Source organism: Callithrix jacchus, chromosome 12, assembly GCF_049354715.1.
Source record: "Callithrix jacchus isolate 240 chromosome 12, calJac240_pri, whole genome shotgun sequence".
In the NCBI taxonomy this organism is placed as follows: Eukaryota; Metazoa; Chordata; class Mammalia; order Primates; family Cebidae; genus Callithrix; species Callithrix jacchus.
This window is the reverse complement of record NC_133513.1, coordinates 120,281,285-120,293,656: the sequence shown is the minus strand read 5'-3', so window position 1 is coordinate 120,293,656 and position 12,372 is coordinate 120,281,285. Positions and strand designations below refer to the sequence as shown.

Below are 12,372 nucleotides of genomic sequence, written 5' to 3'. Positions count from 1 at the left end.
GAAGAGGATGATTATGAACCATAATCAATACCCTAAGATGGTGACGGGAGTTAAGATGAGCAGAATCCCCAAGGGGTCACCAGACAGCTGTTTTCTGCGTAACCAGAAAAGGGAACAGAAACTGCGGGGACTCTTGCAAAGGTTCTGCCAAGACCCAGTTACGACAAATTGAACTCATTTCACTCTCGACATGGAGAGTCAACAGATTGATTAGAGTGAACCTCAGATACAAAAATGCCTAGATTTCAGCCACGCATTCATTCATTCATTTATTTTTTGAGACGGAGTTTCGCTCTTGTTACCCAGGCTGGAGTGCAATGGCGCGATCTCGGCTCACCGCAACCTCCGCCTCCTGGGTTCAGGCAATTCTCCTGCCTCAGCCTCCTGAGTAGCTGGGATTACAGGCACGCGCCACCATGCCCAGCTAATTTTTTGTGTTTTTAGTAGAGTCGGGGTTTCACCATGTTGACCAGGATGGTCTCGATCTCTTGAGCTCGTGATCCACCCGCCTCGGCCTCCCAAAGTGCTGGGATTACAGGCTTGAGCCGCCGCGCCCGGCCTCAGCCACGCATTTAAAGGATTATCTCCCGATAGTCACATTGTCGAGTTCAGCGGTTTTAATAAGCAGGCCCAGTATCAGCGCCCATCTAAGACACAGTGTTCACAGAGCGGAAGGGAAAAGGGAAGGTCGGTGGAATGCGTTCTTCACAGCTCTGCACTCAATTTCCACGACTGTCCTTTATCCTGTTATAGTCTTCCTGCATTTTCAACATCAACATGTCCTTTCTTTTCTGATACTAAGATTAATGGCTTAGAATATGCAAGGAAATAATGCAGAAACAAACAAACAAAAAAAGATAGTAACTAAGTATAGTGAGAAAACGAGGCCGGGAGCGGTGGCTCACTCCTGTAATCCTGGCGTTCTGGGCCGCCGAGGCAGGCGGATCACCTGAGGTCCAGAGTTCCAAGACCAGCCTGGCCAACACAGCAAAACCCCGTCTCTACTAAAAATACAAAAATTGGCCAGGCGTAGTGGAGGGCACCTGTAATCCCAGCTACTTGGGAGGCTAAGGCAGGAGAATAGCTTGAACCAGGGAGGCAGAGGTTACACTGAGCCAAGATCACGCCACGCACTCCAGCCTGGGTGACAGAGCAAGACTGTTTCAAAAAAAAAAAAAAGAGAGAAAAGTTTACAAACTATGTACAGAAGAAACCCATAAGACCTCCACACATATGAAGAGATCCTTCAGTTTCATAATAATCAGAGACATGGAAAGTGTACAGTTAAGAGTGGCAGAAGCAGAATACCGCAGGATCCAAGACGCCCCTGGTCACTGTGGGCAGCAGCATGGACTACAGCAGCCAGCCTTGGAGCAGCAGGCCCTGCTTATCCAAAGTCTACATCTCCACACCAGAGACCCAGCAACCCCCACCTGGGAACACAGCCCAAAGACATCTGTGTGCCCTGCAGAGTGAGAAAGACACGGGATGCTCAGGGCAGCTCGATCTTCGGGTGGTGGGAAGTGGGGACATCCTGAGTACACATTACTGGTGGGGTAGGCAGTTAGTAAAACATGAGATGCGTACACCATGCAGTTAGAGCCACGGACTAAAGGGACACAGAGAGCACAGTACATCTTAAATGGAGCACCAGGGAAAATAAGAAACAGAACAAGACTATAACCACACACTTACATCCGTTAAACATAGATGTATACCAAACAGCATAACAACACAGAGGCCACTTCGAACATGGTAGAAAGGTTCTCTATGGGAGTGGGAGAAGAAGGGCCAAGCAGTAGGCATAAAAGGCAAGGAGTTTTGTGTCTTTACCTCAATGTTCATAGATGGTCGATCCCTCTTCTAACGGCCCTCCTAAGCCAAATGAAAACCTATGGTTTGTCTCTCCAGGATTTTTGGCATGCACTATTTATTCAACTAAGTGAGCACACACATCATGTGCCAGAGACCGCACTGGGCAGCACAAATACAGAAACAGATTAGATCCAGTCTCTGCCCTCCATGAGCTCAGAACTGGAAGGGCCCTAAGATAAACAGGGGTCACCCCACAAACTGCTGCATGACAGAGTTCAGCATGAAGGAGAGAGGATGTCCTGGCAGAGATTCTGCACAGGACAGTGAGAGAACAGAATGAAATTATTATCTGGCTGCTCTGTGGAACAGCAAAGAGGGGATGAGGCTGGGAGTAGAAAGACTCACAGCTATCATAACAGAATTAACTTCTCCCCAGCAGGGATTGTAAGTGGCCTCCAGGTAGTCAACCAAGCTGCTCAAAAAAAGAGACATCCACCCAGGGAACAGGCAAATATAGGCAAGACATGGGTCACAAACTCGGGGAAAGCACAGTCCAGCACAGGAAAATGGCGGTCTAGTTATTTTAGAAGAAAATGTATCATTATTCCTTTTAAAGATCTGAACAAGGCTGGGAGCGGTAGTTCATGCCTGTAATCCCAGCACTTTGGGAGGCCAAGGCAGGCGGATCACCTGAGGTCAGGAGTTCGAGACCAGCCTGGTCAATATGGGGAAACCCTGTCTCTACCAAAAATACAAAAATTAGCTGGGTGTGGTGGAGGGCGCCTGTAATCCCAGCTTCTCAGGAGGCTGACACAGGGAGAATTGCTTGAACTCAGGAGGTGGAAGTTGCAGTGAGCCAAGATCGTGCCACTACACTCCAGCCTGGGCACCAGAGCGAGACTCCATCTCAAAAAAAAAAAAAAAGAATTGAATAAATTAAGTTTGAATGTGGCTGAACCAAAAAGACAATGTGCTAATCTTTGGTCAATGCCTGCAGCTGACCTCTGGTATAGCATCTGGCCCTGGGGACCCTATGGAAAGGAGATGACAGCAGGATTGGCACACCCTTGACCACACAAGAGTCACTCAATCAACACTGGGGACCTGGCCTCACCTCTCTGGTTGATCCAGGACACTGTTTAAAAGGAGGCCTGCACGAATGACCTCTCAAAGCTCTTCCCACTTCCGCCATGAGCCAGAAAGTTCATTTTCTTTGTTCTATGCTATGAGCCTTCGTGTGCCCAAGAAAGAGAAATTAACCATAACCTGAAGGTAAATTTAGTCTTTGAACCTTAAAATAAAGAGAGATCACCTAGAAATTATATACTCTGGAGCAAGCTCTGTAATATCCTGGAAAGGATCATACAGAAAAAGAAGATCAACTTGCTAAACAGAAAAACTGTCTTAGATGAAAAGGAGAGCCAAGGAAAGAAAAAGAAAATCCCAGACTCTAATACAAGTCATGAAATTTAGAGAAAACAAGAGGAAGAAATCAGAAAACAAAAGCACATTATTCCCTTTCTATTTAATGACAAAAAGTCACCACACTTCTCAAAGTCAAAACTATTAATAGTTCTCCAAATGCATTTCTCTGATTAGATTCAGATTAAAACCAAAAAGTTAGTTGTAAAGGAACGGAAATTCATTTTATGCTAAAGAGTCTTTACAAAGACTGAAATATTTTAATCAGAATCTAGAAAGATTGACTAGCTCAGAAAATTAACGTTCACTATGGATCCCTTATCATGATGTCAAAAAGTCAAATGCCTGCAATCAGATATTTCTGAAGTTACATGTATTACAAGGACCATGACATGCCTGAGGATTCCACTGTTTAAAAAACACATTCCTTAGCCGGGTGTGGTGGCGGGTGCCGGTAGTCCCAGCCACTCCGGAGACTATGGCAGGAGAATCCCTTGAACCCGGGAGGCAGAGGTTGCAGTGAGCTGAGATCGAGCCACAGTACTCCAGCCTGGGCCACAGAGGAAGATTCAGATTAAAAAAAAAAACAAAAAAAACCAAAGGACCATGACATGCCTGAGGATCTCACTGTTTAAAAAACACATTCCTCAGCCGGGCGTGGTGGCAGGCACCTGCAGTCCCAGCTACCTGGGAGGCTGAGGCAGGAGAATTCTTTGAACTCAGGAGGTTGAAGTTGCAGTGAGTTGAGATCACGCCACCGCACTCCAGCCTGGACAACATAGCAAAACTCGGTCTCAAAAAAAAAAAAACAACAACAAAAGCAAAACACCACACACACATTCCTATTATGAAGGAAAAAACAAGAAACTGCAGTCCCCACATGCCCAGGGGCCACAGGAAATCATTAACGACTCCGGAATGGCATCACTGCCCAGTGTTTATTAACCAAGATTTCAACTTCAACTGAGCGGCAGCAAAAGTTAAAAAACATACAAAAGCCATTCCCTTCAGATCCAAAAAGTGGCTGAGATGAGCTGTTTGATCCCTAACCTTTACTTAATTTCTCTCTGTCTCCTCTCAAGCACTGGCAATGCATACTGAGGAGATAAGGGAACACAGCTGTCAGCTGTAAACACGGAAAAGAAGCAGAAGACCCATCACAACTTTTCATCCACTGAAGGACTCGGGCTGGTTCTGCAGAGATGCACTGGCTTCCAGGCAGAGGCCACTGAAGTCGATTTTCTTTTCAGATAGGACTTTTTCAGCGAAGGTACAGCATGCATCAGATGGGGGAATAAGGGCCATGAACATGGGTATGTTAATAGGTCTGTGTTTCTCAGAGGAGCCTACCAGGAGCTGGCCACAGTTTGCCTCCAGCAAGAAAGTTGAGCACTACTTCATTCCTTGCAAAGTGGATTTCGAGGGTCAAGTTAGAAGTGCAATTGGTTGATTACTACGGGATGTCTTCGATTTCCCCTCTCACCCCCACCACCCACGTGGAAGGGTTTTCTTAAACCTGGTGAAAAGGCAATTCTGCTACTGAAATTATCCTTTTTATTCATATGCTATATGGGAATCACCGTTTCAAGCAGTAAATTAAGCCAGCAAAATACGAAAACACAGCCTTACAAAACACAATCTTACAAAACCTCCAGATCCGTACAGTCTTTAAGAAAATCAAGCCCTTCATTTCTTCCCTTCTATGCAACAATAACTGCAGCATAAAATGAATTATGGCCTGCTCAAATTATTTGCAAGACATGAAATGTGAAAACAAATTTTCTGAAAAGCCAAGGACACTGGAAAACCACTGTCACCAACAGTTTATTTATTGGATATTTATAACAATTGCTTCAGGTTGGGCAAGGTGGCTCACACCTGTAATCCCAGCACTTTGGGAGGCTGAGGCAGGCAGATCACCTGAGATTGGGAGTTCAAGATCAGCCTGAGCAACATTAAGAAACCCTATCTCTACTAAAAATACAGAATTAGCTGAGGGTGATGGTGCATGACTGTAATTCCAGCTACTCGGGAGGCTAAAACAGGAGAATCACTTGGACCCAGGAGGAGGAGGCTGTAGTGAGCTGAGATCACACCATTGCACTCAAGCCTGGGCAAGAAGAATGAAACTCTGTCTCAAAAAAAAAAATTGCTTCATTGGATGGCATCCCATGTAACTGCCAAAAATCTCTGTTCATCCCAAGAAAATGCGGATTACAGGTTTAAAAAAAAAAAAAGGAAAGGAAACAAGAGATGAAAATTGTAGTTTCTCTGAGACATGCTGCTAACAAATCTAAGTGAAAGCATTAAAAGAAAAAATCTCAGTTCCCACCAAACACATCAAAACAATGAAGCAGGCTGGGCACGGTGGCTCACACCTGTAATTCCAGCACTCTGAGAGGCTGAGGCAGGCAAATCACTTGAGCTCAGGAAGGAGTTCAGGACCAGACTGGGCAACATGGTGAAACCCTGTCTCTACAAAAAATATAAAAATTAGCTGAGGGTGGTAGCAGGCACCTGTAGACCCAGCTACTTGGGAGGCTGAAGTGGGAGGACTGCTTGAGCCTAAGAGGTGGAGGTTGCCTGCAGTGAGCTGTGACTGTGCCACTGCACTTCAACCCGTGTGACAGAGCAAGACCCTGTCTCAAAAACAAAACAAAACAATGAAGTAAACTAAAATATCTTAAACATACTATTTATCAAGTGGTCAACTGTTAACAAACAAGATTTACACACACTTAGCCTGGCAGAGTGGACCATGCCTGTAATCCCAGCACTTTGGGAGGCTGAGGTGGGCAGATCAGATGAGGTCAGGAGTTCAAGACCAGCCTGACCAACATGGTGAAAAGCCATCTCTACTAAAAATACAAAAAAATTAACTAGGCACGGTGGCAGGCACCTGTAATCCCATTTACTCAGGAGGCTAAGGCATGAGAATCACTTGCACCTGGGAGGTGGAGGTTGCAGTGAGCTGAGATAGGGCCACCGCATTCCACCCTGGGTGACAGAGCGAGACTTGTCTTAAAACAAACAAACAAAAAGCTTTACAAGGAACCAACAAGTTTAAAAATGCGAATTTTAGGATGGCACAGTGGCTCATGCCTGTAATCCCAGCAATTTGAGAGGCCGAGGCAGACAGATCACGAGGTCAGGAGTTCAAGACCAGCCTGGCCAATATGGTGAAACCCCATCTCTACTAAAAATACAAAAATTAGCTGGACATGGTGATGCACACATATAGTCCCAGCTACTCGGGAGGCTGAGGCAGAAGAATTGCTTGAATCCAGGAGGTAGAAGTAGCAGTGAGCCGAGACTGCACCATGGCACTCCAGCCTGGTCGAAAGAGCGAGTCTCTGTCTCAAAAAAAAAAAGGGCGGGGGAGGAATTTTAGTTTTAAGTTCACTTTAGTAAAGCATTATTTAAACAACAGACAGCCTCACTAGTACCCTTACCTGAAACAGTAGCCATCTGCAAGAAAGTGGGCCTGAGAAGGGAGCATGACTGTCTATGCGTCTGTAACTGAGGAATGCTTTGCCCAGCAGGCACTGGGAAGATGTGCCATCTGCCCGAACATATAAAAAATACCAAGATGCATACGCACCTTCATATGTCTCTAAGATGTGCACAGTGTCTCCGATCTGTAAAGACAGTTCATCTGCTCCTCTGGCATCATAGTTATAAAAAGCTGTAATGAAAAAAAAGGAAACGTATTAGTAACAGTCAAGGTAGATGTGACCGTGCTGTCGTGTTGGCTTGTTTTAATGCTGTGGTTTTTAACATTGAAATACATTCAGTCACCGCTTGGATCATCCTCTCTGATACCCACAGAAGTCGCCTTTTCTTTCAGACAAATATAAAGGGTCACTGGTTTAAGGAGGAGAAATTCGTAACTACCCACGACACCAGATGATCTTAAGTGCTATGAGAAGAAATCATCAACAGCGTTTTCATTGCCACTTCAATACTATCTTTTATTTACACTAGTAGATTCTTTTTATCTTCCTATGAATCAATTGTACATGGACCGAATATTCTTTGGAAATTAACAAAATAATTATCATGCAGAAATGTTGATATTAAGCCAATAGAAGACATCACAATCCCAGTAGATGAAAATGTCCTATGTTAGAAGAAACCCTTAAAACTGACAATGATCAGCAAGAAACATCTGAAATCCCACGTTTATCCTGACATAAAGCTGTTCCTATTTTGCAAAAGGATCAAACTGCTCCTACATAAGCCCCTAAAAAGTCATACCATTAAATTCAAACCACACTTTTGCTCATGCATTATGGAATAAAGGCAACAGTCACTGCTGTGAAAAGGATGTTACAAAGTGTTTGAGGCTGAAAAAGTATTCAACTAGCCCAGTCTTAGTTTAAATATATATATATATATACTACTGTTCCTCCTATCCACTGGCGTCTACCTGTAAGGTATTCAATATAAAACTCATCTTCGAAATCCCTGATCAAAGCTCTCACCCTCCATCCTGCACAGCCCAGCCAGGCGAAACTATACACAAAAGGCACCTTCCTTGTGGCACACCTCTGAAATTCTCTAAAATGAAACCATGTCATGTGCAAACTCCTCGGGAAAGCATGGGCCACTGTACCTTCGCACCACACACTCCCTTCCCTGGGCCCCTGCTTCCACTGAAGGAAAGAAGCCAGTCCATCCACACCTTTGAGCACCAACTTCTAGTCTGCCACCAGCTGGATCTTCCCACCGGGGCATCTCGTCACAAAAGCCAGACCCAAGTCCGTGTATGATCTCTTAACTCCGCTACTCCAAACATCCCTGGCACCAGGCAAAGCTTCCCCTCTCTTGTTCTGCATGAGCCAGTCTTCTTTCAGATGTGAGTGTTAAGAAGTCCCCGAAAGGGGGACATGTCTTCCTAAAGGAAAAGCCACCGGTGAGCAGAGCCATCCCCTTCCAACATCTCCTGCTCACACCTCCAAGAACAGGATGGTATTTAGCTGTGCAAGGAATGGTCTCCACAAACCTGAGCTGCCTCAGCTGCACCTCAGGCTGTAAAGTCCAGAATTTCAGGCCCATGTAACCCCTGCGGGGTTCATGTTCACAGTCTCTACAGACAGCTGAAGTGGGAAGAGCAGCACCTCTCCCTGAGCACCTGGGTGCCAGTCCTCCACCAAACAACCTATCTTCAGGTTTTCAGTGACCAAAATAAGGATAGGATTGTGTGTGTTTTGTGTCTTAGAGAAAATGATGCCTCTGTTGAATCTGGCCTAATAGGGTCCACGGTGAACACTAAGGCCACGGTGAAGGGCTTTATTTTGGTCGTATTTTTTCACTGCTATCAAAACATCTACTGCTACCTGAATTCTTTTTAGAAAGCCAAAGCAAGCACATTGCGACGTGTGCATAAGAATTCTACAATATCCAAAGCCATACGTATGATATTGAAAATTCTATTCCTCAGGTATTTTCCTATATTTTCCCCCAAATTCATAAAATGGAAGTGTCCTTAACTGACAAAAATGGTTATTAGCAGTTATTAAGCTTATTTAGCATTTTACAGCAACTCTTTAACAAGAAATAACTGTCAGGTGAAGGAAGCCCAGGGCATATGCTGGACTTCCTCAGCTCAGCATGACTATTCTTAAACCTTCAGGAACCATAAATGCATTTACAGCAGTTGGTTGCTTTTGGTTTTTTTTTTAAATTGCTTTTTTCAGAGGCAGGGTTTCACGGTGTTAGCCAGGATGGTCTCGATCTCCCGACCTCGTGATCTGCCCGCCTTGGCCTCCCAAAGTGCTGGGATTAGAGGCGCCATTAATCACAGTTCTTAACAGCATCCCTGCCCCGCAGGCACACCTATTCTGTTCTAGATGTGGGAAAAAATAAACACGTCAAAAATCATAGAAATGAAATAAAATGAGCACATTAAGGGTAAATACATTCAGGCACATGTGAATTTGTAAAGCACATACACATAATTCCTTCCTTCCTGTTTCACCTCTAAATATCCCATTCCCCAATCCCTAAAGCAGACAGTGGAAAGCAGTGATGAATATGGGAACTTCAAATTTAACTAAGAAATGAGCCAGACCCATGATTTTGTAGGTAAGGAGAAAAAGAGCCTCAGGGGTTATATACCTGGCTCCAAATCAAGCAGCCCAGTCAAGATCGCCACCTGGCCATTTGTTCATTTGAGGATTCCTGATTAAATAATCCCATAGATAAGAGAAATTAAAGGCAGCTTTGTAAGGGTGCCTGACAAGGGAGGAGGAGAGAAGAGCAGAAGGATGCAGACAGAGTAACAGCCCTCCAAAGACTACAAAAGGCCCCCAGGGCCTATCCATCACCTTCCACAGCCACAGGCGCACTGCAAGAGTGATTAAATTCAGTATCTTGGCCAGGAGAGGTGGCTTATGCCTGTAATCCCAGAACTTTGTGGGGATTACTTTTTGGGAGGCCGAGATGGGCAGATCACTTGAGGCCAGAAGTTCGAGACCAGCCTAGTCATCATGGAGAAACCCTGTCTCTATTAAAAATACAAAAAAGATAGCCAGTCCTGGTGGTGTGCACCTGTAATCCCTGCTACTTGAGAGGCGTAGGCAGGAGAATCACCTGAACCTGGGAGGTAGAGGTTGCAGGGAGCTGTGATCACCCCACTGCTCTCCAGCCTGGGCAACAGAGCAAGACTCTGTCTCAAAAAACAAAAAAAAAAGTTTAGAATCTTGAGATGAGGATTAAATAATCCTGGATCATCCAGGTGGGCCCAATGTAATCATGAGGAAGACAGGAGGGTGAGAGTCAGAGAGGAGGAAAAGAGGTCGAAGAGATGCAAGAAAGAGGCAAACCCAGCGGAGGAACACAGTGGCCTCTGGAAGCCAGAAGGGGTGAGGAAGCACAGTCTCCCCCACAGCCCCGTGGAGCACAGCCTGGCTGACATCTGCATTTTAGGACTCTGAATCTCATTTTTTAGCCCCCACGTTTGTGGTAATTTATCAACAGCAGGAATAGGAAATTAGTACAAGGAGATGTGTGAAAAGCAACCTGAAAGTGGTATTTTGTGGTTCACTGATTCAGTCTTTAAGCGGCTGGAACAGGGGTTTCTGCTGCAGGCATCTCAACCCCAACAAGTCCCAAGGTCCCAGTTCTTGAGTGATAGGAGAAAAATAAGAAGCATGCAGGTAATTTTTTCAAATGAATCGAAAAGTATGCAATGCGAGAGGCTATTCTTTATTCTGATTTTGACCTTTCACAGTTGCCCCTTCTTAGCGGGTGAGGGCAAGGACTTCCTGTCTCCTTTAAGGACAAAGATGACAAATGGCACCTGGATTTAAGATGTCTTCGCCTGACGTACTACAAAGATGGCAGCCTTTCTGCTGATCACTCAGTTTCACTTCTTCATTTTACTGATCTGTTAGGGTCTGGGAACAACTCCATAGAAAACAGGGTCATGGCGTCCCATTCATACACTAGCAAGGGTGGCACCAGCCGCCCTCTGGGTGGTGGGCTGAATGCCTACTACATTTCCCCTGGTGGAGTGCATCTTCCTTTCATAACGGCCTGGCTGCAGACGGGCATCTTCAGGTCCACATGAATTTCTCAACCCTGGACAGCAGAATCTAGTGTAGAAGCTGGACACGCTGTGTGAGATGTAAAGTGGGAAAGGAGGCAGCGACAAACCATGGGCCAAGTTTTTTCCTTGGATGGTGTTTTAGTTGTTTTTTTTTTTTTCCTAGGAGAGTCCATTGCAGCCCAGAGTAAGTGGACCTTTTCCCTAAAATAAAAAATTAACACCCTATACTGTGCCTCATGAAGCCGTGCCTTATCAGAGACCTAAAAAGGTAAAGCCATCGCCTCTGTTCAATCACCTGATTGTCTATAAAAAAGCTGCCCAGGAAGACGCAAACCAAACCACAATGAGGTATGACCTTACCCCAGTTAGGATAGTTGCATAAAGAAGAGAAAACAATACTGAATGCTGGTGAAGTGCAGAGATAAGGGAATTCTTAGACACTTGGTGGGAATGCTATTACAGACAACAGCATGGAGGTTCCTAAAAAAAAAAACACACAAATAAAACCATCGCTTTTTTATTTGTGAAATCCAGCAATCCCACCACTGGGCATTTATCCAAAGCAAAGGGTATCAGCATATCAGAGACATCTGCGACCCCAAGTTTCTTGCAGCACCATTTATAAGACCCAAGATGTGCAATCATCCAACACAGATGAATAAAGAAAATCAACACAGACGTCCACCAACAAAGAAATGTGGTAACACACATGATGGAACACAATTCAGCCATACAAAATTGTATCTTGTCATTCCCAAGAACACAGATGGAATTGGAGGACATTAAGTGAAATACAACAGGAACAGAGAGTTAAACACCACATGTTCTCATGGATAGCTAAAAAAATGGAGCTTATAGAAGTAAAAAGTAGAACAGAGGATACCAGAGCCTAAGAAGGGTAGCAGGGAAGTGGGTCTAGGGAGAAATTTGCTGAAGGATAGAAAATTACAGCTAGATAGGAGAATTAAGTTCTAGTGTCCCATAGCACCTAAGGATGACTACAGTTAACCATAACGTATCATACAGTTTCAAACAGCTGGAAGGCAGGTACTGAAATGAGAAATGTTTGAAATGAGAGATATGATAATTACGCCAATCTGATCACCATACTTCACATGTACCACATCATCAACATGTACCCCATAAATATGTACAATAATTATGGGCCAAAATTAAAAATTAAAAAAAAACAGCTGCACAGCTTTTTCATGTAAGGAAGGAACTGTGGCTCGTAAGTCCATGAGGATGAGAGGAAGGCTCCCATCTGCACCAATATGATTAATAATTCTGACAGAAATGCCACTGTGGTTGATGCTGATGCTGATGATATATGATTGGGATACCACAGATGCAGCTGCCTCTGCTAATGGTGGTGATGATGGTGATGGTGATGGTGATGATGATGGTGATGATGATGGTGCTAACGATGATGGTAGTAGTCATCATGATGGTGATGGTGATGACAATGATGATGGGAATGATAATGACAGTGGTGATGATGATAATGATCATGGTGGTGTGATGATGATGATGATGAGAATGATAATAGTGGTGATGATGGTTGTGGTAATGATGCTGATGAT

General features: G+C 44.6%; 1 protein-coding gene across 4 annotated transcripts in view; it reads right to left on the bottom strand.

Moving 5' to 3' along the window:
- Positions 1 to 12,372, bottom strand: part of DOCK1 (dedicator of cytokinesis 1) — a 543,687-nt gene that overhangs the window by 477,065 nt on the left and 54,250 nt on the right. For all 4 annotated transcript variants that reach the window (XM_035269471.3, XM_035269473.3, XM_035269472.3 and 1 more), the window contains exon 2: positions 6,839 to 6,922. In XM_035269471.3, the coding sequence (XP_035125362.1) occupies positions 6,839 to 6,922 (84 nt within the window). The remainder of the gene's footprint in view (positions 1 to 6,838; positions 6,923 to 12,372) is intronic.